The 27,853-nt window shown below is 51.3% G+C and overlaps 13 protein-coding genes across 13 annotated transcripts; 6 read left to right on the forward strand and 7 right to left on the reverse strand.

Moving 5' to 3' along the window:
• Position 1: 1 nt before the first annotated feature.
• Positions 2-2,397, reverse strand: IAR55_006349 (uncharacterized protein; the record flags this gene model as incomplete). Its single annotated transcript, XM_066949433.1, has 11 exons — positions 2-190; positions 255-474; positions 576-701; positions 763-936; positions 1,013-1,054; positions 1,124-1,387; positions 1,448-1,535; positions 1,603-1,762; positions 1,831-1,934; positions 1,999-2,043; positions 2,118-2,397. 11 exons carry the CDS (start codon positions 2,395-2,397, stop codon positions 2-4), a joined length of 1,692 nt encoding a protein of 563 aa, XP_066800441.1.
• A 293-nt stretch (positions 2,398-2,690) lies between these two features.
• IAR55_006350 (uncharacterized protein) lies at positions 2,691-3,113 on the reverse strand (the record flags this gene model as incomplete). The annotated part of the gene is made up of 2 exons (XM_066949434.1): positions 2,691-2,969; positions 3,039-3,113. The coding sequence occupies 2 exons, from the start codon at positions 3,111-3,113 to the stop codon at positions 2,691-2,693; spliced, it is 354 nt and encodes a 117-aa protein (XP_066800442.1).
• Positions 3,114-3,207: 94 nt separating this feature from the next.
• Positions 3,208-4,356, forward strand: IAR55_006351 (uncharacterized protein; the record flags this gene model as incomplete). The annotated part of the gene is made up of 4 exons (XM_066949435.1): positions 3,208-3,524; positions 3,603-3,720; positions 3,780-4,173; positions 4,241-4,356. The coding sequence occupies 4 exons, from the start codon at positions 3,208-3,210 to the stop codon at positions 4,354-4,356; spliced, it is 945 nt and encodes a 314-aa protein (XP_066800443.1).
• A 102-nt stretch (positions 4,357-4,458) lies between these two features.
• On the reverse strand, positions 4,459-5,935 carry IAR55_006352 (uncharacterized protein; the record flags this gene model as incomplete). Its single annotated transcript, XM_066949436.1, has 5 exons — positions 4,459-4,748; positions 4,809-4,896; positions 4,963-5,035; positions 5,091-5,254; positions 5,345-5,935. The coding sequence occupies 5 exons, from the start codon at positions 5,933-5,935 to the stop codon at positions 4,459-4,461; spliced, it is 1,206 nt and encodes a 401-aa protein (XP_066800444.1).
• Positions 5,936-6,227: 292 nt separating this feature from the next.
• Positions 6,228-8,819, forward strand: IAR55_006353 (uncharacterized protein; the record flags this gene model as incomplete). The annotated part of the gene is made up of 10 exons (XM_066949437.1): positions 6,228-6,271; positions 6,330-6,608; positions 6,670-6,880; positions 6,950-7,035; positions 7,097-7,547; positions 7,599-7,688; positions 7,740-7,799; positions 7,853-7,967; positions 8,052-8,244; positions 8,300-8,819. 10 exons carry the CDS (start codon positions 6,228-6,230, stop codon positions 8,817-8,819), a joined length of 2,049 nt encoding a protein of 682 aa, XP_066800445.1.
• Positions 8,820-9,137: 318 nt separating this feature from the next.
• Positions 9,138-9,947, reverse strand: IAR55_006354 (uncharacterized protein; the record flags this gene model as incomplete). The annotated part of the gene is made up of 4 exons (XM_066949438.1): positions 9,138-9,323; positions 9,465-9,653; positions 9,747-9,862; positions 9,923-9,947. 4 exons carry the CDS (start codon positions 9,945-9,947, stop codon positions 9,138-9,140), a joined length of 516 nt encoding a protein of 171 aa, XP_066800446.1.
• Positions 9,948-10,139: 192 nt separating this feature from the next.
• Positions 10,140-10,856, forward strand: IAR55_006355 (uncharacterized protein; the record flags this gene model as incomplete). Its single annotated transcript, XM_066949439.1, has 4 exons — positions 10,140-10,377; positions 10,436-10,543; positions 10,604-10,625; positions 10,682-10,856. The coding sequence occupies 4 exons, from the start codon at positions 10,140-10,142 to the stop codon at positions 10,854-10,856; spliced, it is 543 nt and encodes a 180-aa protein (XP_066800447.1).
• A 245-nt stretch (positions 10,857-11,101) lies between these two features.
• IAR55_006356 (uncharacterized protein) lies at positions 11,102-11,667 on the reverse strand (the record flags this gene model as incomplete). Its single annotated transcript, XM_066949440.1, has 4 exons — positions 11,102-11,245; positions 11,292-11,348; positions 11,399-11,507; positions 11,567-11,667. The coding sequence occupies 4 exons, from the start codon at positions 11,665-11,667 to the stop codon at positions 11,102-11,104; spliced, it is 411 nt and encodes a 136-aa protein (XP_066800448.1).
• Positions 11,668-12,485: 818 nt separating this feature from the next.
• Positions 12,486-13,487, forward strand: IAR55_006357 (uncharacterized protein; the record flags this gene model as incomplete). The annotated part of the gene is made up of 4 exons (XM_066949441.1): positions 12,486-12,537; positions 12,608-12,773; positions 12,827-13,191; positions 13,258-13,487. 4 exons carry the CDS (start codon positions 12,486-12,488, stop codon positions 13,485-13,487), a joined length of 813 nt encoding a protein of 270 aa, XP_066800449.1.
• Positions 13,488-13,725: 238 nt separating this feature from the next.
• On the reverse strand, positions 13,726-14,661 carry IAR55_006358 (uncharacterized protein; the record flags this gene model as incomplete). Its single annotated transcript, XM_066949442.1, has 1 exon — positions 13,726-14,661. One exon carries the CDS (start codon positions 14,659-14,661, stop codon positions 13,726-13,728), a length of 936 nt encoding a protein of 311 aa, XP_066800450.1.
• A 911-nt stretch (positions 14,662-15,572) lies between these two features.
• On the reverse strand, positions 15,573-17,494 carry IAR55_006359 (uncharacterized protein; the record flags this gene model as incomplete). Its single annotated transcript, XM_066949443.1, has 8 exons — positions 15,573-15,640; positions 15,707-15,895; positions 15,951-16,189; positions 16,250-16,330; positions 16,381-16,589; positions 16,644-17,013; positions 17,077-17,135; positions 17,195-17,494. The coding sequence occupies 8 exons, from the start codon at positions 17,492-17,494 to the stop codon at positions 15,573-15,575; spliced, it is 1,515 nt and encodes a 504-aa protein (XP_066800451.1).
• Positions 17,495-17,778: 284 nt separating this feature from the next.
• IAR55_006360 (uncharacterized protein) lies at positions 17,779-19,652 on the forward strand (the record flags this gene model as incomplete). Its single annotated transcript, XM_066949444.1, has 7 exons — positions 17,779-18,019; positions 18,081-18,290; positions 18,352-18,482; positions 18,542-18,816; positions 18,875-19,110; positions 19,163-19,323; positions 19,380-19,652. 7 exons carry the CDS (start codon positions 17,779-17,781, stop codon positions 19,650-19,652), a joined length of 1,527 nt encoding a protein of 508 aa, XP_066800452.1.
• Positions 19,653-20,305: 653 nt separating this feature from the next.
• On the forward strand, positions 20,306-25,531 carry IAR55_006361 (uncharacterized protein; the record flags this gene model as incomplete). The annotated part of the gene is made up of 10 exons (XM_066949445.1): positions 20,306-20,371; positions 20,423-21,057; positions 21,115-21,363; positions 21,433-24,005; positions 24,514-24,579; positions 24,634-24,696; positions 24,744-24,803; positions 24,873-25,190; positions 25,243-25,383; positions 25,434-25,531. The coding sequence occupies 10 exons, from the start codon at positions 20,306-20,308 to the stop codon at positions 25,529-25,531; spliced, it is 4,269 nt and encodes a 1,422-aa protein (XP_066800453.1).
• Between the last annotated feature and the right edge of the window lie 2,322 nt (positions 25,532-27,853).

The following is a 27,853-nucleotide window of genomic DNA, read 5'->3' on the forward strand; positions in this document are numbered from 1 at the left end:
TCTAGAACAACTTTGCCATGATCTTATCTTTCACATTTTTGGGTTGATTGTCCTCCTTTTCTTGTTGATAATAATCGTTGAGAGCATCGAAGAAGTCCAAGTCTGTCGTAAGATCCACATCTTTACTTCGGTGGAAAGGTGTCCTCCCAAATATCTTGAATCCTAGACCGATACCTCCCGCCAAAGCTATCTGAACCAGATAGAGACATCAGTTCCTGTCAGAGATGCAGGAGGGACGACTCGATCAGACTCACGATCCCGTAATTGAAGACGAACGTGGTAACGTCCCAGTTTCCTTTCAAGAAAACGGAATAACCTTGAACCCAGAGGAAAATGGCAGACCAGAAAAAGGCCCAGTAGCCCGCGTAAGGCTGGACACGAGATCTGACAGGTAGATATTGATCTTTGTCGATACCCTGTACGTTCATAGCTCGATCAAATCGGATCCATGTGAAGGACATTATCATCCAGTTCCTGTTTGAATGGAGAAGACACGTCCGAGAACCGTCAATCAGGTGTGCCATACTGTACCGTTACGAGACGAGGCAGAGATGATATAGAGGGGTGGAGCTCACATCATGCTGGCGGCAGTGCAGAAGTTGAGAATCCAGTTGAGGACCTTGGCACTAGTCGATCCAAGAGCCAGATACGAGAGACATGACAGCAACATGACGGTGATAACAGCAAGATAAGGTACACCCCTGGAGCAAGTGAATTCAGTGAGACTGGTTCCTGTAAGTTATTCGCGCGAATGCGACTCACTTCTTGTTCACCCTTCGTAGGAACTTGGGAGCTTTGCTGTCAAGAGCGAGAGCGTGTAGACTCCTAGAGGCGTTGAAGGTGTATGCGTTGCCGGCAGAAACGATGCTCGTGATGAGCAGAGCGTTAAAGATGTCGGGGAGTACTGGGATGTTCAGGTTCGTCATGGAGATGACGCTGCAGATTCGCCAATAAGTTACAGTCTTTAGGACCCGAGCTTTGTGTAGGAAACAGCGATCAATATTTTACTTACTAAGGTGATTTCCCAGCATAGGTACCACTGCCCCCTGTCAATCTAGTTGGCGGTTTTCGTCGTCGTCCGTCGTCAGTCAACCACCCATTGCATCGCAGTGCTTCGACTCACGTCTCATCGTTCGAAGGCAAGAGTATCCCAACAGAGAGCGCCCCACCGATGAAGAACGTCACCAATCTGGGCACGATCGACCTCCACGCTCGAGGGATGGTCTTGCGGGGATCTTTCGCCTCGCCAGCGATCATGGAGATATATTCGGGACCAGCTATACAGAATCCGGCGACGTTGACGGCGTTGACGAACGATTCGAGTCGAGTGGAGGCACTGTCGCCGACCCATGGTCCTGGATGTTTCCAGTGTCGGAAGCCAAACTTGCTATATATGCGCCGAGTCAGTGCTGTGAAGTTGGGTTATTCAGATCTGCACTCGTCTCACTCGTGAAGAGGATTGCCTCCGACCATGGTAATAAAAGTATAAGCGACGAGGCCCAAAGCCATCATGACTTTACCCAGGGCGAGCCAGACTATCTCGACATGTATCAGCACGACCTGCGAGCATGCCAAAAACCATAAGCAGCACGAGACGCTTACACTCTGCCTCCCCAAAAAGGTCCGCACGGTAGACGTTGAGCGCAAGGTAAACGAGCAACGAGACGGTGATGAGGATCGCGGGTGACTCATTGTATCCCCAGTATTGGACTAGCGTGTTGATCAACGTCGATTCGAAGATGACATATGATGTTTGGGCGAACTGAAAGGGAGCTCAATGAAGGCTCTACAGTACCCGGAGGCCAGATACATAGGTCAGGAAAGACTCACAAAGTGATTCCACCCCGCTGTCACACCAAAGGCGGGGTCGACCATTCGTCCCGCCAGACGGATGAAAGAGCCGTCGTACGGGAACAAGGAGGTGATCTCCAGCTCTGTGACGAAGCATAACGTCACTATGAAGTGCTTGTCGGAATGCGATTACCCAAGCACACTCACGGCATTGTGCGACGCTGTAAACCACGCTTGCCCAGAACACGAAAGCTGTCCTCGACCAGCTCAGGTGTCAGAGACGCCTCCCCCATGGACAGACCACCGAAGCGTGCCTCATCACTCACCGATCAAGAGACATAAAGGGCCAGACAGGACTCCCGACCCGATAGCAACGAACAAAGCGGCTCCAATCGCGCCTGCAATCGAGGTGAGCTGCACCTGTCGAGGATTCAGCTTCCGATGGTTCACCGCTGCTTGGACTCTCGCTTCCAGCGAGCTGTCGAGACTGTCACCAAAGGACGGCGAAGACGCATCGAGCACTTGGACGTGGGCGTCTTCGGTGGAATCGTAGATCGCCTTGTCATCGAATCCCTTAGCAGGGTTCATCGTGATTTCGATCGACATTTTCGGTCTTGGTCGAAATCAACATTCGTTGACATAACTTATTCGAACGAATGGGTTACAGGCTCTGCCGTGATGGTTTATCAATGTTCAGTCTGCAGCGACAACCGACGCTTAGACGCTTGGACAGATCAACTCTCCTGAGTAGGTCAGAAACCAGATAAGGTTTCTGGATTACCCGACATGCTCTTGACCGAGTAAGACGCAGGTACTTGAAGCTATGAATAGCTGAGGAACTCAACAGCTCAAGGACTTCAAATTGTCGAAGCGGTTTGGACGTCGAACTAACTACGAGACTACGAGTATTTCGGAACAGCAAGGCGATAAGGGTGAACACACTCGATACCTTTCAGAAGCAGTGCATGTATCCCTGAGGCACGGGAAATCAGACACGCCGATAAGAGCGTTCGGTGTTCAGATTGGATCATCTGGAGATAACGGGGGTCCAGAAGGGATGTGATGTGAACGGAGTCCGAGACAATGACATACGATGATGTTTTAGGTAATTTACGAGTAGAGTTCAGGGCTGGAGCATCTTTGCCAGGAGCGTTGATCGAATGGTTGATTGTCTGATCCTGTTTGACGTTATCACTGTTCTACGTCGGTCTTTGGCCGTGACTTGGAGTCCAAAGAGACGCACTCACTTGGACTCCGGGGGCGGCTCCAGTCATCCGTTCGTATCTCGACCGTAACTCATCGATCGTCGATGAGACATTCATTTCGTGACAGGTAGGTTAACACGCCCGCCCTCCGCAACCTTTTCAAAACAAACCTGGTTGCCTCACCATCAATAACATACAGTGCCATCGCACCATGGCCATCACACCACTCGTTACTATCGATTCCTCGGAACCTCTCGAGAAGATATACTCGATCATCGCCCGAGACGGAGGGGTGATCGTGCAGAATCTCCTCTCCCCTGAACTCCTCGAAGAATGCATGCAGGCTATCGAACCACACTTCAAGGCTCGTAAGATATACGATTCCAAGGCGAGCTACGATGAGCTCGGCGAAGACTTCTTCCCAGAGGGATCGTTGCGCGTGTACGCGCTTCTGGCCAAGATCCCAGATCAGGTGGTGAAGATCATGAGATTGCCAGTCTGGCAAGGTATCATGGGTCGGTTCTTGAAGTGAGTATTCTAACACCAGCTGTATAGCTCGGTGTACTGTAAGCGGTGTTGACCTCGATGTGGTTTTGTCTGTCGCAGCGACGAGTATCACTCTTTCACCGGAGAGAAGCTCATTCCTCAAAAGAGCGGGTACATGCTAGGTACAACTGCGGCCCTCCGATTGGTTCCAGGAGCGAAACCGCAACCTCTTCACCGGGTAAGTCAGACACCCTTCCTCCTTTTGAGGTGAACGCTTACCAGCATCCAATTTTGTAGGATCAGATCGCGTTCCAGACTCGACCAGATCCCACGAATCCGCTGTTCACACCAATGTTAGGATGTCTCATTGCCGGATCGAAATGTACCAAGAAGAACGGCGCAACGGCCGTCATCCCAGGAAGCCATCTGTGGTCTCACGATCGTGCCCCCAAGGTCGAAGAAGCTACTTATGCAGAGATGGAGCCTGGCTCGGCATTGTTTACGCTTGGTTCGACATATCATGGTGCCGGCGAGAACAAGTGTGATCCATCGGATCCCGATGCTTTGCGTACTCTTTTCGCCGTCTTCGGACAAAGGGATTACTTCAGGCAAGATCAGGAGGAAACTCTTTCGACGCCGATTGAGATTGCGAGGCGACTTCCCGACGACATTCTCAAGCTTGCGGGTTACTGTGAGTGAACAGTGTCCGATTCCGTCGTCTATCACAGCGCTGACCCAACATCATTCCCTCCTCTCAGACAAGGCGCTTGGTGGTGTGGGTTACGTCGAAAACCATCAGAGCCCCGCCGAGTTCTTGCACAGTGAGACAGCGCTAGGCGCGTTCATTTCTCCAGCGGTCAATGTCGCGTTATGACGTCAAGTACAAATGTATTTGCGTGTAGTGGTAGATTGTATGCAGCTTCTGAGGCTTGCCCGATCCGGAGTTGGCAGATGTGACGCACGTCTGCGCTCGCAATCATATGCGATCCACATTCACTTGATCCTTCGCTGTCTCCATTTTGACCAGCTCTTTCGGTCTTATCCTCCTGATTTTTTCGACTCCCGAGTCCTCCAACAGTTTCTCTAAGGTCTGCTCAGTATAAGTCCCAACGTCCTCCAAGGCAAACTCGTCTTCCGTGCCCACTGCCATATCCCTCATCGGCGCCGATGTCGTCTTCGCTTTGGCAGCTTTGGTGGCATCGGCGATCTCACCTGTGAAGAAGGTGACGATGGCGATCGTGGCGATGACGATGATGATGATGAAAGCTGAGTGCGAGCAGCGATGTCGTCAGTATGCTCGTGGTCGTCCAAGAAGGATAGACTTACAGATGGCTCTCCTCGTCGCTTCCCATTTGACTGCCTCAATCTCCGTCCTTAGGTCTCCCAGCGATATAGTGAACTTGTTGTTGATTTCCTGTGATCACAACGCGGTTAAGCATCACGCGTGGATCGATTCGACGAGGTTACCTATACTGCTCACTTCAATGTAAATGTCAAATCCTTTCATCTCGGTTCGTGTTTCAGCCTTTCTGTTGTTCATGTCCATCTCGATACTGCGATCTAATCAGTGACAGGCTCTAGTGATCTCAATGATCGCCTAGGACTCACTCATGCTTCAGCGTTTGTACATCCTCCTTGATTTTCTGTTCGAGACTTTCCACCTCCCTTCGAATCGCACCTGTCATCGCGCCTATTGCCAGTCCATCATTCCGAGCCTGGACACTGAGTTCTGTTCGAAGCTCTGACAGCGCAGCGTTGAAAAGGTATGCTGCCTGTCGAGTCGCCATAAAATCGATCAGTAAATCACTATATCAAGACGCGCTTGGAAAGAATAGATCTGGATCGATCCCCAACCCACTCACATTCTCCATCTCCTCTTTCCCTACCATCGTATCTCTCGTCCTCGTCCCTCTTTTGACAATCATCTCCCTGACACCCTCCATCAAAGCTCTCGCTTGACCTCTGCTGATATCATTCCTCTCCAAGTAGCTCACAAACGCATGCGTGTCGAACGGGTGTTGCAGATGTCTAGGAATGAAGTTCGACGGACTTTCTGGTGGAGCAGGCAGATTAGTAGAAGTAGCTATTCCTGTTGATGTCGATGGAGAAGACGCTTCCTCGGCGGACGTGCCCAGACCTGATCCGGTCGGAGGGGGTGGTGTTGCGCCCGAACTGGCAGCAAAGGCAGAAGCGAATGCGGAGCTTGGACCAGCTTCAGGACTGGGTGATATGGATGAGCTCGGTGTTGGGTCTATGACCTCATAATTGGCAGGATCGCGTCGATCAGACTGGGATCCAGGTGAAGGAGCTTGGATCGTGATCGGTCGATAGAGGCGAGGAGGAAGAAGGGAGGTCGAGGTAAGAATGGGACGAGATCGCAGTGACCGTCGCAGAGGAACGTGACGCGTATTCGAGACGAGCTGTGTTACAGACGCAGTGAGGATGCGCGACATGCCGAAGTGGATTGATTGAATGAATGAACGAATGAATGGCGTGGGCAGATGAGACACGATAAGATAGTCGACATTCAAAAGATCAGACTTGTGTGATCCCAGGAGCGATGATGATGACCATGAGAGTGATGATGATAACGATGAAGACGAGGATGACGTGGAATTCTTCGAAGAGAGTATCAACCATCTTCCGTAATAGACGGCTTATCGTAAGATCTGGACTCCATCGATTCACTTTGATAGTCGTCGCTGTCGCTTCTCTCATGTGCTCGCACTTTTGACAGCGAGTACCATGTACACGACAGCATGTGTAGCGTGCAGAAAGGTTCGATCAAAGTGAGGCGAAAGCTGCTCCCTTGGTCTCGATACATACCAGCTCTGACTCGTTTCACAGGTGCATACGCGCTTCGCTGGGACAGAACCCTGACGAAGCCTGTCAGCGGTGTCTGTCCAATCATATCGAGTGCGTGACATTGAAACGAAGAGTCGGGAGACAAGCAGGGGTCAAGAACCGGAAGAGGAAGACCGACTCTGTCGTGGTGATCGATCAGATTAGACGTTTCCCTTCGCTTATACGCAGGGTGGACTCACCATTGCCAAGGGACGTGAACCACCTGCCTAACCCTCTGCACGAACTTGCGTCTGAGGCTGTGAGACGACATCTTTCACCAGAGTGAGTTTGGTCTGTCTCCACTTTCGAAAGAGAACCTCCGGATCTGATGGAGCTTCTATAGCGCTGAAGCACTTCCGCCATCACAAGACGACCCATCCCATGTTCAAGACAATTTGTACATCCTCGATCAGTACGCGGAATGGACAGATAAGCTCGATGCGAGTGCAGGACGAGAGGTCCTGGCTAAACAGCTGGATGCTATCCTCATGTCCGAGGGGGAAGGGAATCAACGGGAACTTGACGATTCGCCTGTCTTTTGTGGTCGAATTGATGTGAGTACCAATGTGACCACTGGCCACCGGAGTGCCCTCAGCTGACGATCGTATGTCTGTCTGTCGCAGATGGCTCGACCGGATGCTTCTCCCGAGCATGACGTGATATCCCTGCAAATGATCTCAATATCCGAAGCACAACATCTGTTCGATTCGTAAGCTCGATAGGTCACACCTGCGTCCGTTTGGTTCTTACTGACAATCGGGTCGGAGCAGTTTTATGACACTCCTGACCAACGGATCGATGCATATGGATCACCGGCTGCACACCCTTCCCTACGTCCGAGCACGCAGCTCATTTCTTCTCGCTGTCATACTTGCAATGGCGAGCACCTACATCCCACTCGGGTCGTCGTCCCGACTTCACTCCCGACTCATCGCTCATGTGACAAAGCTGGAATCTCACGTTCGGAATCAGCATCTTAAATCCATCGAGATCATACAAGGTCTGTTGATCCTGGCGAGCTGGCATGAAGTGCCCTGCAGCTTGTGCAAAGATAGGACCTGGCTACGGGTCTCGTACGCGATTGCTTTGACTGTCGAGCTCAGACTGGATAGTCCTTTGCCGTACTGTATTCAGACGGACCCGATGTACGATGTGAAGACGCATGATCTGTTGGTCAGAAACGCTCATAGGGTGTGCTTCCTGGTATACATCCATGATCGAGTAAGTAAACCACGATCCGCCTGTGCAACCCGAGCTCACCATCTCGCAAAGAGCATGGCGATGGTCTCAGGAAGATATCCAGTATTTCCGGAGTCGAATCTCACTTCGACGGCGTCGTTAAATCGATGGGGTAAACACCCGGTAAGCTCAATGAGGCGGGGTAAGCGCCAGCCTCTTACATGTCTCAACCAGCGTGCACATCCTCGTTTCGACGCAGCAATCTGTGCTTCGGTATCGCTGAGGAAGCTGGTGGTGAGTATTCGAAGTCTTAGTCGGAGATGGCAGAAATAACCGATGAGTACCAGTCCGAAATGCAGCTCAAGCTCGGCGCGAATAAAACCTTCGACCTTGCACGAGATCAAGAGCTCATCAATCTCTCGATGGCAGAGTGGCGCAGCAGATGGGCCAATGAAATAAAAAGTGAGGGATGCTGCTGCAGGCACATGCCGAACATTTCAATGGGGAGAGAGCGTCGCTGAACTGTCGTGGTTCCCCCTTCCTTAGTTACGAGGGAATACGACATCATCGCCAAATTCTCAGAATTTGTGCTCACCCTCACGGTGATGAAGAAGCAAACCTCGACGGGCTACGAGGTGGAAGCTCGAAGTGCTTGTGAGACAATCGCCTTTGAAGTGTGTTGTCTAGCCATCAATCACTACAAGTCATGGACTGGATTGTTAAACTCTGCCACGTTCGAGTGAGTCTTCCATGAAGACGGTGACCATTGATGACTGAGTTGCGATATACCACAGCACTAGCATGGTGGCTTTCTGCGCCATATACATCATCCAGTCCATCAACCTCGCTTGTGTCGACCTGTCCGACTGGTCCCTCTTTCGTCTTGCAGTGATACAAGAACTAGTGGTCGAGCTGGAAAAGCAAGCTGCCAATCGACATCAGGTCGACGCACCAGATAGCATGAGTGCGGTCGGCGCCGTTGCCCAACAGCTATCTCGTGGAATCAGATTGATTCTGATCAAAAAGCGAAATCGCACCAAAGCGGTCGACCATTCTGCTATGGCGACGGAAAGAGGGCTGACTGACAATGGGATAGAGGGCGATACCACGATACTCGGGGAGAGAGAACCCTCCAGTCTACTTGGAGATCTTCTAATACCCCAATATGACGAACTGAGCCAGTTCATGTCCTCCAACAACGCCATGCCTTTCGTACCGGAGTGGAACTTGCAAAATGCCTTGCCGGAGATGAACTTCCCGTGGGATACGAACCCAGAACCGGATTTGCGAATGTTCTTTGATCTGCACCAGTAGACTGACGGCTGCTTGACGTGGAATAGATAGAGATGAGAAGTTGAGTGACATCGTTGTACGAATTGTAATGCGACACGTTGTATATGAACGAAAGCTTTGCTGTCATGTCTTTCAGAGTGTTCCTGCCACCGCGAACAACCGCTCGATAGAGGATCTGTTAGTGTCCAGCTGGAAAAGACCAGGTAGATCCGGAGAGATATCGTGAGGGGTGGAGAGGCACTCCACGCCATGCTCGAGGCTAAGACTCAATCTTTTCCTTTTCCGTTCGCACCGCTAGCCCACGGAGTCGGCGTCCTCGCACTTAGCTCTTCAGGTCCGTTATCCACCAATCCCACATCCTCCATCCCGTTCGTGCGTCTCCATGCAAACCCTATCACAGCTCCATTCTGCACATCGAGGACATTTGTACGCGCCAATGTAGCCGCATGACGAGCAGAGGGGTCTTGGTGGTGTCGGGGGGGGAGGAACGACAGCAAAGAGGTAAGGGGGTATAGGATTGGGCGGCTATCAAATCAGACAGGCAGGCATGAGAACCAACATATCGTTCTACTAATGAGGAGCATGTGAATGAGGAGCATGTGACAAGGATGGAATCCCGTGTATGACAGTGTCTGATAACCCGGGTCAAAATAAGTGAACACTTACCAGTTCATCCAACCAATCTTTCAGACTCTTCTTTCCATACAATATCCGTCTAACGTTCGCACTCTGCTTCTTCTTCTGCTGTTGTTGTAGTAAGTGAGATTGGGATGCCGGTGAGCTAGGTAGTGATGGTCTCGATGATGACGCCTCGGGTACGAAAGATGATGCAGGGATATCGGTGGGGTTGGTACGCTGCAGTAATCACAGAACAACTGATATCAGCGGGTTGAGCTTGGCGAGAGGGAGCTTGTAGACGAGCGAGCTGAGGGGAGACTCATTACCGACCTCGAGATCATCCAGTCGCCGTTGGACACGTCTCGCCTGAAAGTCTGTCAAGGCATCGGTCTGACGCGAGGAGGAAGCGGTAGGTTGTGAAGGTTGAGGAGCGAGCTGCCGCGATGCTGCATCACCAGATCCGTCAGTGGATAGACTCTCACAGCACGAGCATCAGCAAGTCTCACGCTGTTTGCGGCTTGCTGGTGGCATGATAATGAATGATATGGCGCAAGTGATTCGAATCAGGAAAAGAGAGAAGAGCTGGAAGATGGATTGATTGGTTGGCTTGTCTTCCAGTCCACCTCCACTTTTGCCTTGATCCCTTCTCCACCGATCCACTCATGACCGATCCGATCGATCACTTGGTCATCTTTCACTTGCATCATCGTCGGTATCTGTTCCATGCTATTGACCAGAACGACCAGTGCCTTCCCTGTGCGTAGACTTGACCCGCGAACCCGTCGCACCGGTAACACCCTCAGAGGCGTAATCACGTCCCACATGTCATCCACAGACGAGATCGTTTCTCAGCTGTTCTCTCGTCCGTCTTTACCCCCGCTTGAACCCGGGACCAACGTGTATGCTCCCGAGCTTACCCCCAAGATCGCCAAGCTGAGAGAGCATAAGTTTGTCGTTGCCGGTGAGCTTGTAACCTAGTTCATGCCCGAGATCACCAAAATTGAAGGGTCACGACCTAGCTTTACATCTCGCCAACGACGACATTCACCATGCCCATCTGATTGCTCAGGACAACGAGGGGGACCCAACTGCTGATTTACTGCACGCAACGTTGCACCGAAGAGAAGGCGAGTCTACACATACTTCTGAACAAGATGTAATGATTCTGATCTGGCTGCATTATTCAGGCGATTATTGGAACTTGAAATAGTAAGCTGCTCCCCTCCGCTGTCCGTTCGCAGCGATTCAAACTGACCGATGTACAGCTGGTGGTCTCATGTTGAGTCCCATCCCACAATCCGAAAAATATCTGACGCCAAATCATTCGTCGACGCCTGTGAGGATATCAACAAACGAGGAGGTGACGATACGCCGCTGAGGCAAAGACAATGGGAGGAGCTGAGGGCGCTAGTGGAATGGACGAGGAAGAATTGTCACTGAGGCTTCATTTCGGGTGGAGGCTTTGCGACGACGTATGAATAACGCACACCGAATGGATCCGGGACACGACGCTCTCAATGTACGTATCTACCATTCACGATCCAGTCGGTTGCATACAACACTCTGATCAAGGCCACGATGTCGTCGCGCCTCTATCAAACATAAAGTAGGAACCTAAGTTTCCCGTAGGATTGATCCTCCTTCTCCCATCGATTGCGCTTCTACAAACGTATCAATCACGACTCTTATAGAGCCGACATCTCCTGGATGTAAGCGGTATCAAAGAACTCGTTGAGCTCTGTAATCTTGCCATCGTCGCCGAAATCCAGCATGTAAACGTATTCTGTCTGGAAGGTCTTCCCCGACACATGTTTGGGAGTTGCGCTCATCTGATTTGGTCGGATCGTCAGTGGAAAAGGATTTGAGCTCACTCACATGAAGGAGCATGGATTTGTCACTCTCGATAAGCTTCATGGGTGGGTCCAGTACGGACTGTGTTCCCAATTGTCACCCTTGCTCGTTCGCGCCTGCCGCCTTGTAACGCTCTCGTTCCATCTCTTGAGCGAAGTGAGTCCAGCTAATAGACACACGAAATCATCCCCAGTCATCCTTTCTGGCTTGCCGAAGGATCCCAGACGAATGGGATGAGGACTGCGGCAAGACAGAGTATTACAGCGGCGCACATCGTGTTCACCACATCACAGACTCACTGGTATAGGAACTTGTCATCAAAGTAGCCTTTAATCTCGTCCAAACGTTTCTCGTCAATCGCTCGGACGAAATCGAAAACGAATTGTCTGCGGACTGTCATGGTGCCAAGTTGGGTAATGTTCGACGTGTGAATGAGTTTTGGAGTACTCGAGTACTGCTGGAGAGATGTCCTTCCTCCATGCATACGATTTTTTTACACCATACTCAACATGCATCTCTCACAGCATGCTGATCCCATCCCGTCTGATGCAGTACGTCATCACTCGCACAGAATCGCAATCAGCGAAAGTAGGTTGACTCATGACTTATGAACTTATGGGAGGGACAGGTAAACGCATGACACAGAGCTGCACCAAACGATCGCATCTCTCGTAGGCACGTTTCCCCGCCAAAGCAATCGCCAATCCTCCGTCAGACATGCTGATGCTGAGGGATAGAGGGATAGCTTGTGTTGAAGTCGTAGTAGTAACCTCGTCACAATCGTGACGCACTTTGCGTAGATCGTACATGCCAGCGTCCGTGTTCAACGCGTTGTGAGATAAGCATAGACGAAAGTGGTGTGTGCATCAGAGCCGTTGCGAGGCCTTCCACCGCCGGTACTATCGGGACGTGTCCATCATCGTTCTTTCGGTAGACTACTCACTCATCCTTGAGTTTCACAGATGATGTTACATTTGACTTTGAACGATGCTGAACACATCTGTTTGCGGATCAACCATTACACTCCACCATGAATGTATCAGTAGTGAGTGCTCGAATACGGATACCACATCGCCGAGGTCCTTCACCTCCACCTCCACCTCGGAGATCGGGTCACAGACATGTTTTGACGTATAAATGAGCTTTCGAATGCTTGGGCAGTTGCAGCGCCGGTCAAGCACAAGTCAAGCAAGCGTCTACCCGGATCAACGTGACACGATGCCTTTCCCTTACAAGAACGTACTCGTCCTCGGTGCCACTTCCGGTCTCGGTGAGCCGGATCACGCTCTGCCAAGCAATCGTCCATGACGCTGACCACAATTCCTGCGCGCGTTTCATAGGCAAGGCACTCGCCGAGACCATCCTCAAAAACAGCAAGGCCAAGGTGGTCGTCACTGGACGAAGGGAGGAGAGATTAAAGAACTTTGTCGCCCAGTATGATGAAAGGGCGTCGTTCGCAGCTTTCGACATGACCAAGCTTGACCAGATTGAAGGCAATCTCAAGAAGTGAGCATGGTGCTGCACCTTCACTGATCTCCCTGTGCTTATGCGGTCGGCAGGATCATCACCGCTCACCCCGATATCGACATGGTCGTCCACAATGCCGGTATCATGCGAGCTGTTTACTTCCACCAGCCCGAGCGGGTCGACATGGATGCTCTCAACGAGGAGCTTACCGTCAACTACACCTCGGTCCTCTACACTCTGAAGTACGTCTTGCCTCACCTCCTCTCTCTCGGAGAGGGCACCACGAAGAATGCCGCGTTCGCTTTTGTCACCAGCGGTCTTGCTATCACTCCCTTCGTGCGAAGCGGCAATTACAGTGCCACCAAGGCTGCTGTTCACGCTCTCGTGTATACCGTTCGTGAACAGCTTGCTCGTACCAACGTGGAGGTGATTGAGATCGCTCCTCCTCTCGTCAAGAGTGAGTTTTTTCTCTCTGCACGTGTAGCTTAGTCTTTTGTCGACACCGCTGACAACACCCCTCCAGCCGAGCTCGATGCCGCCGACACCGAAGTCAAGGAGAGCAAGCTTCCTGCGTTGCCATTGGACTCTTTCATCGCCGACGTCTGGAAAGATCTCGAGGCAGGCAAGACGACCATCGCACCAGGGAGCGCGGGCATGCGTTTCGAAAAGGTCGAGAGCGTCCGGGAGCCCTTGTTCAGGGGCATTGACAACTACGTCAAGGATGCTCCTTGGTGGCCAAAGGACCGAGCCTGATGTCATGCTCGAAGCTAGTACAAAAGGTGACGGTATAGATTTAGATAGCGTCTGCCAGGTACACGAAAATGTGAATGAGTTTTGTGCAACAATCATTCGCAAATCCTTGGCACAATTATTCAGAAAAGACCCCATACTCACCTTGCTTCCTTTTCTTCATGGCGAATCAACGCTTCTCATCGGTCATTGGCCCGACCGGTCTGTCAGTTGACGACGCATGCATACGTTACCCTCTGCTCTAGATCTTTTCCTCTCCTCTTCCCTGCAACGGTGTCCATCTGCCTTTCTCCACATCGTCCCTGATATACTTTGCTGTTTTCTCGTCCAGAGCGAACATCCCATCTGTCGCTTTCATGTACTCTCTGTCCATGTCCGTGTCATCTCTACCTACAGCGCGGTTGCGATAAGGGAATCTCCCGTACACTCGTATGATCGGTTCGTGTACTCGTATCACTCGGAAGAAGTAGAAGTAGAAATCGGCAACGGTCTTGATCTTCGCCTCGCCGCTACCTACTGCTGTGATCAGTCGAGGGAAGAGATGAGGATTCCCGGCATCCGAACGATCAAGAGACCGGAACGAGTCGGAGACTTGATAGTATTCTTCTACTCCCCGCCTGATCTGTTCTATCAGACCATGCTGAAGCATGTGATCGGCCCAGTTCTCCGAATGAGAAATCGAGAAGCACAACACCAGTCGACGCAATGTGGCATGCTCGATGTTGTACCCAAGCGATGTCCATCGTTCGAGATTGTCCGGACGGAGTGACCATGGAAGAGACAGTAGCTTGGTGATAGTTCTTAGCGCGATGACATCAAAATACGAACTGGTCCATCGCGCATCTCTGCCTTGACACAGGAATCGAGGTGCTTGGTCCAATAGGAGGAGTAACCCGAGTGATTGTATGGGAAAGTCGTACTGCATTGGAGGGCAGAGATACTGGGTGAGATCTGGCATGTCGTCCAGACCTATTTCGGAGATGGGACGGAGGGCTGACTCGAAACAGAGGTCATATAACTGGTCAATAGAGCGATTTCCTCCGGCTAGGTAGGTGCTCAACAGAACTTTCGCATCTAGAGGCTGATCTTTGCGCCAACGGAAATGGAGATCGTACAGAGCGTGAAGCAATCTGGGTGTGATGACCTTGGACAGATCCGCAGGGTGTTTCTGTGTCATGATAGGGGTGAGGTCGCGGCGGTGGTGGTAATAGGTGCTTAAGGTGACCTGTAGTCGTGAAAGTGATTATTGATGTCGATGTCCGTTACTAATTATGACAAAGATAACGTCGAGTATAAACCTTCACCAACACGCAGTATGCACCGCGCGGCGTTATCAAAAGATAACGGACCCACACGGTCGATCGGTGTGATCTATCGCTATCAGTATCGGCATGCGTGTGAGGATGCTTTGCCTTTTACGACGTAGTCTGTTCCCATACACTTCTCCTCGAGCGAACGGTATTTCCAACCTAGTATTTCAAATGCAATAAACCACCTTGTCCTGGGGCTGGACTCTTACTCAGTAGGTCTGCTGTGAAGTGGACTGCGACTTGAGCGCGCATCTGCGTGCGGTTCTCATCTTTTGCTGATTGAGTTGGTGACAAAAGCAGAGACAACAAGTAGGCCAAATGTAACGTTTGATATGCAGCGTAGGTTTACATACTTTATATCCTCATCAAGTGGAAAAGCACGATTTACCCGACCGGTGGTTCCAACCGAGAATTGGGATCATCGCCTCCATCAGCCTCTATGAGCTTATCCACGACATTTATGCCTTCTTTGTACTCGACGGATCTGAACCCGCAACGATCTGATATGACCATGGTGGGAGGCTTGCAGTGGAGGCACCGAAGACAGATACAGAGACGGAGATGCAGAGAACCATGAGCTTTTCTGGCATGAGGTACACCGCATTGTTTCGGTGACGGAGTTGTCCACTTCGACGTGCTTGGCTTGTCTAGTCAAACCACAGAGTCGTTTCACTTGCTCTTTGCACATTGACCACTGGCTGCAAAGATCGTGCATATATCTGTCCAAGTAGCATTTTGCAGAATCCAATGAGCCACACTGTTGCACTGCGGTCCCCTCCTAGAATTCCTCATCCCTGATCCACTTCATGAGCATGTGCTCCGCTTCCTTCGGCTTCCGGAGAGGCACTTGAGATCGCATAATAGTAAGCCTCATCGCCTCGAAAATGATCGAACAGTATGTGAACCGCTCACCGAGATGACCCGCACCTCTGACAGTCGCAAAAGTCAACCCATTGCCACCAGTCCTGACCTCACCCGCAATGTCCTTACTGCCAGGAAGGTACCAGGGGCGCTCCTCCGAGGCGACATAGGCTTTGGAGCCTGACCAAGAGAGTCGCTCGACCCATTTGCGAACACCGATGAAGTTACAGGCAAAGTCCACTGGGTGTGAAAGCATCGTTAGAAGCAAGACTGCAGTCGCGAGGGAAATGATCACCTTTCCCAGCATATACCAGGACTCTCACGCCGCGCTCAAGCAGTCCAGCGACGTAAAGATACGTCTTGTGATGAAGATCCATCGACGGGGAGGAAGCGATACCTCCCATCGATGCGGCCACGCCGGCGGAGCTTGACACCCAAGGCCCTGTCCAGTGGGGATCGATACCAAGGGTTTTCAATGTGGAATTGCGGTTCAGATACTCGTCAAGAGCGTTGGAGAGAGCTTGTGGATAACACCTGAGAATGAAGTGGGTGATAAACATGATTGTCCGTCCATAAAAAGCCCACACAGCTTACACTCCAGCTTCACACTTCTCCGAGATATCGTACCAATTCCTGCCTGTTTTCCTGAAAGCACCGATGATCGTACCCTCGCAGCTGGCGTAGAGTTTCAAAGTCAGTTGGATCTGACAATGAACCTGACTCACTAATCAACCGCCAAGCCGCACCGCCTGTCATCGAATCGATGCCTGCAGTCCTTCTCGAGCATCTCCAAGCAGAGGGGAAGAGCTTCGTAAAGCGCGACACAAGTGCCAATAGACTGAATAGCCTTGACCCCAGACTCAGAGGAACACTGCTGCTCCACATGACCTTCCATCATGGTAACAGTGTCGGTCCACCCGTTCCCGATCATGACCTGTGATAGCGGTGGTTTCAGCACTAAGAAATCGGCAAGCAGGGAAAGACCTACACTCTGGAGGTTGACCGGAGTGACGTTCCTCGCCTCTGCATACATATTGCCATCCAGCACAGCACTCGCGAACAAGGGCAGGTACCTCCCGCCGTAGCTCTCCCCAGCCATATGGAATTTTCGACCCTTGAATTCACTGAATGTCTCGAACCACATCTGGACGAAATTTCCAACGTCGACAGCCGCTTGTTCGGTGCGGGTGTGAAGGAGTTGCCCGTTCTCGTTGAACGAGAACCCAACACCGGAAGGCTCGTCGAGGAAAAAGATGTTGGCGTGATTGTTCCAAGAGTCGGGGTTGTCCACCAGGGAGTTACCGTTTTCAGGCGTGATCCGACATGGACCTAGTTCCATGAAGAGACCGAGCGCTGAGCTGTGAAGTGAAAGGTTCGGATGCTTGAGCCATTGAGAGTTGGCAATCGAAGATTTGACTCACGATGCTCCGGGACCACCGTTGATCCAGAAAATCACATCATCTTCTGCAGGCTTATCTCGCTGTTGAAAAGTCATATTACATGAAGTCGAGATCCTGGAATTGCCAAAGCGGCACTCACCGACTCGAAGAAGTAGAAGAAGAGGGATTCGCCATAGCCGTCCACATCGATATAACCGGTATAGGTCGCTGCGTTCTTCTCACACCATCCTTTCTCTACATGCTTGATTCGAATTCCATGGCCCGGGAATGAGGTGTGCTTGAATGTGGTGAAGGATGAGCCATCGGGGTGGTCAGGGGGAGGGATCGAGGACGATAAGGTGTGGACGGACTCGGCCTGGGAGGTGGTGGTGAAGGTGCGCTGACGAGCAAGAGCTGTCAGACCGAAGAGAGCTGCAGGAACGAGGTAGGAGAGCAGCATGTTTGATGACTCAAATCAACCATGATGAAAAGAACGTTGTTCAAAATGAATCCAATTCAGCAGACGGTTACTGCCAGAAGAGTAAGACCCACATGGTGACAGAACCCTTCGGAGAAGTCCGAGGCAGTGACGATCCCATGTATTTTGATCTGTTATCAGTGTCGATCGTCGGGAACGCTTGCGTGGATTTTTTGGGAGCTGAAATGATCGTCTCGCTCGCGGGTCAAGAGGAAGTTGCCTTTTGGATATCACTGTTACCATCACAACCGCAGCGGTATCTCTCCATGTCTACCTTTCCCCAGCCATTCAAGTCCAGCGTCTCTCATTGGCAGGCAACAAATCGTGGGACGCAATCACTCTACGGCTACAACAAAGATGGGAAGCCACCGGCACAGGCAGACATCGTCATCGTTGGCGGTGGGACCATGGGAGCCAGTCTATCTTACTTCCTGACCAGAGACGGGGCAGAAGGGGCGGGTAGGAAGGTTGTGTTGCTAGAGGCGAAAGATATAGGGAGTGGAGCAAGTGAGTAGAAAACAGCTTCAAGATCGCAGGTATCACGCTTACCAAGCGTCTGGTGGACCAGGCGGTCGCAATGGTGGTCACGTCGCTCCTGCGCACTATCTCAGATTCAAAAGCTACCAGCGACCCATGCCTGCTGGTACCGGCGCCTCAGAAGAGGAAGTGGTCAAGATTATCCAAGCCGAAAGGACCAACCTGGAGATTGTGGAGGACATCGTGAGAAAGGAGGGCATAGCGGAAGAAATCGAATGGTGGAGGGGAGAACTGATGAATAGTAAGTGCCGAGTTGATGTGCAGGGGTATCTTTGCAGAAGCTTACGGATGTGAACACAAAGCTCATACTGCTGGACAGCTAGAGGACAACTTAGCTCTGTACAATGATTGGCTGGCTGCGAGGAAGAAGTACCTGGGCGTGGACGATGATGCTGGAGTGAGGTTTGTAAAAAACAAGTTGGAGGCAGCGAAGGTGAGTCGGCTGGTCGGTTCAGATGATAGAAGAAAGTTGACAACCATTCCCGCTCACAGTTGTCACGAATGAAGGATGTCGTCAGCGTTGACTTCGCCCCTACTGGCTCGGTTCATTCTCACAAGCTGTGCACGGCATTAATGAGACTGGCAATCCAGTCGAGTTTCTCTGACTTTGAGCTGGTGACCTGGTGTCCAGTCAACTCGGTCGTACCAAAAAGAGAAAAATGGATCGTCAAAACGGCGAAGGGAGACATACTTACGAGGAAGGTGATTTTGTGCACGAATGCTCATACGCACAATTTCTTCCCGAAGGGCGACCCAGTAGGAGACTTGTGAGTGTATAATTGGATGTTATATTCAAGGCGACATTGACGGCTTGACTTTGCACAGCATCGCTCCTTGCTTTGTTCAATGCTCTCATATTACCCCCCCGCCTCCTTTCTCCGGGACTGGCGCATTCAAGAATACTGTGCGAAGTCATCATGGGTGGTATTGGATGCAGACGAAGGGAGGCGGAATCGTGATTGGCGGCGGGGACGATGATCTCGTTGACAACCGGACACACGAAGAAGGATTCAATTTGTTCATCGAGGATGATAGCAAGCCGATGGAGGCGTGGACGAAGTGTGAGTTGTAACCTGTCGCCTTTCAGCCACCGGCTGAAAACACATCTTACAGTGCAATCGAAATACATGCCCAACAACTTTCCCAGGTGGGGAGAGGAGGCCGAGGGAGAAGGTCTGGACAGGGCATGGGGCGGGATCCTGACTAGGACCAAGGACACGTTGCCTTTGATCGGCGAGGTGCCAGGAAAGAAGGGCATGTTAATCGCTGCAGGAGTGAGTGTGCTGGCTGGTCCGCTGGGGCGATGGCGGGGCTGACCTTTCACTCACAGTTCCACGGCCACGGTCAATCAAGGATATTCTCAGTGGCAAAAGCTTTATCGAAGCAGCTGGCAACTGGACGATACGACACCGAGCTCCTTCCACAGTCGTTTGAGCTCACAATGGAGAGGTTGCAGCGATGTAGGACAGTCCGTTTCCCTGGACACGAACAGGAAGGATTGGTGCAGGAATATGTCAACGTGGAGCAATCAGTATGGGAAGAGAAGGCAAGCGCTAGAGTTGAAGTAAGAGCGGAGAGACAACGTTGGTGTGTGATCATGTGATGGACTTTGAGTCATGATTGAGAATGTGATATGCAAGCTCTGTTGTATTGCATTTGAGGCGGTTCCTATCGATGGTTATGACCAGATCTTGGAAACACCCTCCGCAGCGTCTCCTCAGACAAAGCAGAGGCATGGACCATTCTTATCCTCAACGTCCCAGCAGTCAATGCATCTGAATGTCGGCAAACAGAATCATCGTGTCCCTAGTGTCGGGGTTGAACAGGTCAATGCGATGATCCCGACTGTAACTTGTGCTAAAAGCGGAACACGTAACCGCTCATTGGAATCCAAGCAAGCGTGGTCTGGATTGGGTGGGGAATCCCTGAGTGACCGACCGCTTTGTACGCAAAACGCCACGAGTAATTCTCCTCCGTTCCTGGCAGACCATCAACATCATACATGAGTTGGAATTGAACCGCTCCACTTTCAAATATGTATGATTTTCAATCTTGTCTCGACCTCGACCCGAGTAGTGTTCCTATTCGTCAGGACGTCGGTCCATCCAGCATCATCTTCGTCGTTCCTGCAAACGAACACTTTGGCATCTCTACCTGCAGTGGCGAGGGAAGGCGTCGAGTGACAGCAGGGAGTCGACGTCAATGCAAGTGACTGGACGTGATGCCCATCGTCACGTTCGTCACAGTGTCACAACCATGACTCACGATCTCACCACTCTGGACGGATTCATCGAATCTGAGACTCCGATCACCTATCTTCAGGTAAGTTGAGGCTTCCATATTGCATGGGAGTCGTTGCTGATTCCCCCATAGACTTACCCTTTTCCCGCCTGCATAGTCCAGTCACATCTTGACGCCTCCGCCGCCGGGCCATCTCGACAACAGGTCGCGTGGAAGAATGAGAGATGGGTGAACTGGATGGGAAAGCACTCGCTCGATGGGCTCATCGAAGGAGAGGCGCTGTTGGATTTCGAAAGATGGATTAGCACAGGGGAAGCGGACAGCGTTTTCCCCATGGAGACGGATATCGACACGTTGTTTCTCATGAAGACCATTATACCGAGGAAAGGATCCTATTCGCTTCACGTCATCACATCTCTTCCCTCGAAAGCTAAGCGTGCTCCAACGCTTTTCTTCGGTGACACTCCCTCCGGTCGCACCCCAAGCGCCGTTCCGAGCACCGAGCGACCTGCCAATCTCATCCCCAGCCACCTAGATCTTTCTGCGGAAAATGTCAACGATGCTGTCTCTTCATCTCTCATGGCTTCTTCCGTTTTGGCGTCACGGACATTAGATTGCAAATCGCTGCTTGATCGGACGGATTGGACCAAGACTTCGCTAGGACCTAGAGTTAACTGGTCACCGGTGATCGAGACGATGATCGAGGTGATCTTGCGTTCACCAACCCAGGATGCGTTATGGCTGGGAGAAGACTTTCTCATGCTGTAGTGAGTGATTGTGTCGACTTGATGGCCATCTCTGCACAAGGTTGACGTCTGTCATAGCAATGACAATTATGCTCAAATTGTAGATCACCCTCTGATGTGGGCACGATCCGCCAGAGCCAAAGAAGCATGGGGACCAGTTTGGGAGGGCGTGACCGAACTGATCGAGCGGTGTTTGTCTCTTGGAGAGCCGTGTTATAGGGAAAACGATTTGTTGTTGTATAGGAGGGGTCTGAAAGGACATTGGGTGGAAAAGTACCATACTTGGAGTTTCATACCACTATTTGACGCAGAGGGCAAGCCTCTAGGGTGAGTTTAGGTCTTTCGGGCTCTCTCAACCTTCCCATTCGACGTGGCTCATCCCTTTGTATTTTGCAGTCTATTCAACCCGACGCGAGATACGACAGAAGCTGTTGTCGCTAGAAGACGACAGGAGACTATGCGCGACTTGTCAGAGCAATTACTCACTGCCAGGACATCTAAGGAATACTACAACGGAATCATCGAAGTCCTCGAGCAGAATCCGAAAGACGTCCCATTCCTGATGTGCTATAGCGTGCAAGAAGTCGCGCAAAGTAACACTGTCAAACTTACCCTCGAGTCGTCGCTGGGTGTGCCACCGGATCATCCGGCGGCACCTCGCCATATCGATATAGCTCTCTCCAACGAACAACCGACTCGTTCGTCCTTCAGCACAAAGACCGGTCCATTCTCCTCTCCCACTCTTTCGGCCATTTCTACCCTGTCCTCAGGAGGGGGTCGTGTCCGCTATAGTTTCGATCAGCAATCGTGGCCCATTGCAAAATCCATATCAAGTCGCCAAGCTGTCGTGGTCGACGATTGTACCAGACTCATCAAAGGCTTCCCGCTTCGTCAGTGGGAAGCACTACCCGAATCCGCTATCGTCATACCAATCTCAAGCGAAGCATCAGCAGATACGCCCCAAGCGGTGTTCATTCTCGGTCTCAACATTGCCTCACCTTTGGATACCGTCTACGAGGATTGGATCCATGTCTTACGCGCACATCTGATTTCATCTCTCGGATCGGTGCGAGCTGCGGAAGCTGCGCATGAACGTCAGATGGAGCGAGATCGAATGGAAACGGCCAAGACAGCGTGGTTTCAGGGCGCTGCTCACGACTTGAGGTCGCCTTTGACTCTCGTAGCCGGACCTCTCGACGATGTACTCAGGACTCAACTTCGGCCGGATCAGCGCTCGATGTTATCCCTCGCTCAAAGGAATCTGGCCCGTGTCCAACGGCTTGTCAATTCTCTCCTTGATTTCTCGAGAATCGAAGCTGGCAAAATGAGTGGTCGATTTGTCCCCCTTGACCTTGGCCGATTCGTGGGCGACTTGGCCGCACTGTTCCAGCCAGCGGTGAACAGAAAGCGGATAGCATACCGGATCGAAATCGAGCCGCATGAAGGTTTGGTTTTCGTGGATCCAACTCTGCTTGAGACAGTGGTCACAAACCTGATAAGCAATGCACTCAAGTACACGGAACGAGGCGCCATATCCGTCGCTCTTTCCTATTACGAAACTTTTGCGGATATAGCAATCACCGACTCGGGGATCGGTATACCCACAGCGGAGCTATCCGCAGTCACAGACCGTTTCCATCGGGCGACAACAGCTCTTTCACGGGGCACCGAAGGGACAGGTATAGGCCTAGCTTTAGCCAAGGAAATCGTCCGACTTCATGGCGGCGATCTTCTCATCATCAGCCAAACAGCCGAGGAGAGTGGGGGTCCACATGGTTCGACGTTCACAGCTCGCATACCCCTGGTAGAAAGAGACGTGTCGACTGATCAACTAACGCGAAACGACTTTGGCTTGTATGGCAAAGCGGTCGTTGATGAGGCGATGCATTGGTTCCAGCCGAGCGACTACGAGTCTGAATCAGTCGGGTCAGAACTCAACGGCTCTACATCTTCGCGATCAGAGGGTTTCTTATTCGAGCGCAGCGATGTTCTGCTTCTGGTCGACGATAACAATGACATGCGGAACTACGTCAAGTCGATCTTCAAGCCATACTGCCAGGTGATCGAAGCTGTCAATGGCCAACAAGCGTTGGAACTAGCTCGGAAGACTCCTCCCGACCTGATTTTGTCTGATCTCATGATGCCCAAGATGAACGGTCAGGAGTTGTTGGCGGCTATCCGGCAGGATCCGATCACCCGCTTTGTCCCAATGGTATTGCTGAGTGCGGCAACGGATGATGAGCTGCGCCTAGCCGCCTTCGTCGAGGGAGTAGAGGATTTCATGCTCAAACCGTTTAAACCGAAAGAATTGCTTGCCCGAGTTCACCTGCATATGCAAATCGGCAAGAAACGGGCCCACCTGGAGATGCTCTACGCGCAACGACAACAAGAGCTGGCTGTGATATTAGATTACAGCCCGTCTGGTCTGATGCGGGCCGACAATACGGGCAAAATCATCTATGGCAACGATACTTACCGAAGCTATTCTGGAATGGCTCGTGATGCTGATCTCAACGACTGGCCTGGCTACGTCGATCCGGAAACACTGAACAGACTAGACACAGCTTGGCACGAAATTGTACATGGCGATCAACGAGAGTCAACTCTTACGTGGAAGTTTACGAACGGGACGTCGGTATCAGGCACCTTTGTTCGATTGGACTTGATCGACCCTACGATGTCAGGGGTACTGGGTTGTTTGTCCGATATTAGTTACCAAGAGGAGAAGCTTCATGAGGCCGAGCGAAGGAGAGTGGAGGCTGAGGAAGCGAAACAGCAACAAGAGTTGTTGGTCGATCTCACATCGCACGAGATACGAACTCCAGTCTCTGCGATATTGCAATGCTCCTCGCTGGCCAAAGAAAATCTCCTGGAATTACAGCAGCAGCTGCTCCATGTCGGGTCTCAGGGTTTCAGGCCCACACCGCAGCAGCTCGCGGAACTGGATGAGGACATTCAGGCTCTCGATAGTGAGTGACCACCCGCCCCACAGTATGCTGACAAAATCAGGTATTCATCAGTGTGGTTTGGTCCAAGAAAGGATCGCCAATGACGTGTTATCCCTGGCCCGTGTCCAGCTTGACATGTTGACGTTGCACGACTTTGAGACGGACCTAAAGACGGAGGCAAGAAAGGTGGGTGAGCAATGAATGATTCGTGCTGATATACAGATCGTGTCTGTTTTCGCGTCCGAGGCCAAAATGAAACAAATCAGACTTGTGCTCGAATTCGGCGACAACATTGATCGACTAGGCATCACAAGGGTTAAGACAGATCATGTCCGATTACATCAAGTGATGACCAACCTCATATCCAATGCGATTCGATTCACAGCAAACAGCTCGACCCGGATAATCACTGTAAGGTACGACATTGGGCTATCTCCTCCCGGGGACGATTCATGTGCTCCATTGGCCGAACATGGCGTGACCGTACAGCTACCCCTCCCTGAGGACACCAGGGTATGGTAATTCGTAGCTATCGAAGACACCGGTCCTGGTCTCGCACCGAACGAGCAAGCTGCGTTGTTTAAGAGATTCTCTCGTGAGTCTAAATGCTTTACTTGTGTGACGAACCACCTTCTAACGCCTGGTGTAGAGGGAAATAAAATGGTACATACCAAGTACGGCGGCAGTGGTCTTGGATTATTTATCTGTAAACGTGAGTCTGGTACGATGGTCATCGATCCGTGCTAAATCATGCTTTAGGGATATCTGAACTACTTGGCGGTCGTATCGAGATGGAGAGCGAGCTGGGAGTCGGAAGCGGTAAGTGTCTCTGGGTTCGTATGAGCTGACCCAGGACAGTGTTCCGATTCTTCATCCGAACTCGAACAGGTGCATATCAAAGTGCAGAGCGAGCGCTCGACAGTTCATTAGCCACACTGGCCATTACAACTCCTACGCCGACGCTTTCTCCATCCGGTCCAACACCGATCAGCTTTGATGGTCTCCATCTGCTCATCGTAGAAGACAACATCATCAATCAGACCGTGCTAAAACGACAAATCATCAAAGCGGGGTTCACTTGCGACGTCGCCAATAACGGACAAGAAGCTCTTGATTACATCCACGCCAAGCAAAGCCAACTCCAAGACGACAGCACAAAAGATAATAGGCGGTATGACGTGATCTTGATGGACTTGGAAATGCCAGGTAAGACACTCGATTGCGCAATGTGGATGCCCGTGCTGAGCTCCTTGGACAGTCATGGATGGGCTCACGGCAGTCAAGCACATACGGCAAGACGAAGCAAGCGGTGACCTTGACCGACAGTTGGTTATCGCTCTGACGGGAAACGCGAGACAAGGACAAATTGAGCAAGCGATGGCTGCAGGTATGGACGATGGTGAGTCTGATGTATGCATGATCGGGGTGATGGGCTCATTTGCGTCCCAGTGATCATCAAGCCCTACAAGCTGCCGGATCTTATTTCCAAGTTAAAGAACAAAATAGACGCGAGCAACAAATATGTTGTCAAGGCGCATAGGTTATGATTTTCCGGGACACTCTACATACCTAGATATGCAACCTGCACGGGGACATGTCGCCTGTTTGAACCCCCTCATATTGATTTGCCTGCCTCGTTTGTGAGCGACGATTTGATGACGCACCCAGGTGCCAGGAGCAGCTACATTACGTATGTACCAGCCCTCGTCCCTTCCTCTTGATGGTTCGCAGTGCAATCCATCCAGAGATAGACCAATCGCGGTCATTTGACCGATTATCTAATGATGGCCGGATATTATCTTAGTTTTACGGTCACGGCGGTTCACCCGAAATGCCCGACGCGCAGTGAGCCTTAGTACAACCAATCGAAGTTGAGGCTGTACAGTGGGAAATGGCACTGATCAGCTGAGACTTTGGGACGCTGTACTCTGGTCAAATGGAATTGTACGTTGTTGAAACCAACATATATCATAGTCCAAGGTCTAAGCCGTGGAGCCTCCCTCCTCAGTGACTGAGAATTGAATTCGGAATTGAGGGTCGACCATGTCATTTGACGATGGAAACCGACTCTGCAGCACATCATTGCCTCACACACCTCAGGGTTAAGGGGTTACAACATGATTTCCCGCCTGGGGAGTTTTGACCAAACGCATTTTTATGATGCCCAAATGGTACTGGGATATAGTCTAGGCCCATAGCTACCCCAATCTGTGTCATTTGACCATGTAGCTTCAATAATTGGCGAGTAATCGGCCTTGGGCTGAATCCGGGGAATGACTCATTGCTTGCCAACGAGGTCACATATGATTGATTTTAGACTTGTTTTGGGTAGGTCTGAGGCTACATTATAACCTGCAAGTGGTTTGGAATGAGTATCTGCATTTGTTGAGATGCAATCTCTGAATAAGTGTTCTCCCATACAAAAAAACTCCCCACTATCTCCTGGGGAGTTTTCAAAAGTCCCCAATACATGTCGGGGAGTTTTTCTAGGGTGGGTATCTTAGTCACAGAGCTGCATTAAAAAACCTATCCAAGGAAAAAGCATGCCCTAATGACTATCTAACTAATCACTACCCAAAACCTCATCATACTGGACCAGATTCTCATAGTGCTCACTCTCCAAGTACAAGGGGATGGGATGATCCAGAGTGGCACTGTCACCTAAGCCGTGGAGCCTCCCTCCTCAGTGACTGAGAATTGAGCTCGGAATTGAGGGTCGACCATGTCATTTGACGATGGAAACCGACTCTGTAACACATCATTGCCTTGTACACCTCCTCTTCCTCCTTCCGAAAAATGAGGAAAGCAGGGGTGAAGCGATGATACAGTATCCGCCAATCCGTTCATGACAGACGCTGATGATGGCGTGGGCAGGACTTATGGGACATCGTTCCTCTCTCCCTTTCCGAAGAATGAGGAAAGCGGGGGTAGTGAGATGATGGTGGTGACAGCGTGGGTAGGTACTATGAGATATCGTACCTCTCTCCCTTTCCGAAAAATGAGGAAAGCGGGGGTAGTGAGATGATACAGTTCCCGTCAATCCGTCCATGACAGACGCTGGTGATGGCGCGGGCAGGACATATGGGACATCGCTCCTCCCTCCCTAAGCCGTGGAGCCTCCCTCCTCAGTGACTGAGAATTGAATTCGGAATTGAGGGTCGACCATGTCATTTGACGATGGAAACCGACTCTGTAGCACATCATTGCCTCATACACCTCCTCTTCTCCCTTCCGAAAAATGAGGAAAGCGGGGGTAGTGAGATGATACAGTATCCGTCAATCAGTACTTGAGAGACGCTGGTGATGGCGTGGGCAGGACTTATGGGGCATCACTCCTCTCTCCCTTTCCGAAAAATGAGGAAAGCGGGGGTAGTGAGATGATGCAGTCTCTGTCAATCAGTACTTGAGAGACGCTGATGATGGCGTGGGCAGGACTTATGGGACATCGCTCCTCCCTCCCTTTCCGAAAAATGAGGAAAGGGGGGGGTAGTGAGATGATGGTGGTGACAGGGTTAGGGGTTAGGGGTTAGGGGTTAGGGGTTAGGGGTTAGGGGTTAGGGGTTAGGGGTTAGGGGTTAGGGGTTAGGGGTTAGGGGTTAGGGGTTAGGGGTTAGGGGTTAGGGGTTAGGGGTTAGGGGTTAGGGGTTAGGGGTTAGGGGTTAGGGGTTAGGGGTTAGGGGTTAGGGGTTAGGGGGTTAGGGGTTAGGGGTTGGGGGTTAGGGGTTAGGGGTTAGGGGTTAGGGGGTTAGGGGTTAGGGGGTTGGGGGTTAGGGGTTAGGGGTTGGGGGTTAGGGGTTAGGGGTTAGGGGGTTAGGGGGTTGGGGGTTGGGGTTAGGGGTTAGGGGTTAGGGGTTAGGGGTTAGGGGGTT

This window comes from Kwoniella newhampshirensis, chromosome 13 (genome assembly GCF_039105145.1).
Source record: "Kwoniella newhampshirensis strain CBS 13917 chromosome 13, whole genome shotgun sequence".
Taxonomy (NCBI): domain Eukaryota; kingdom Fungi; phylum Basidiomycota; class Tremellomycetes; order Tremellales; family Cryptococcaceae; genus Kwoniella; species Kwoniella newhampshirensis.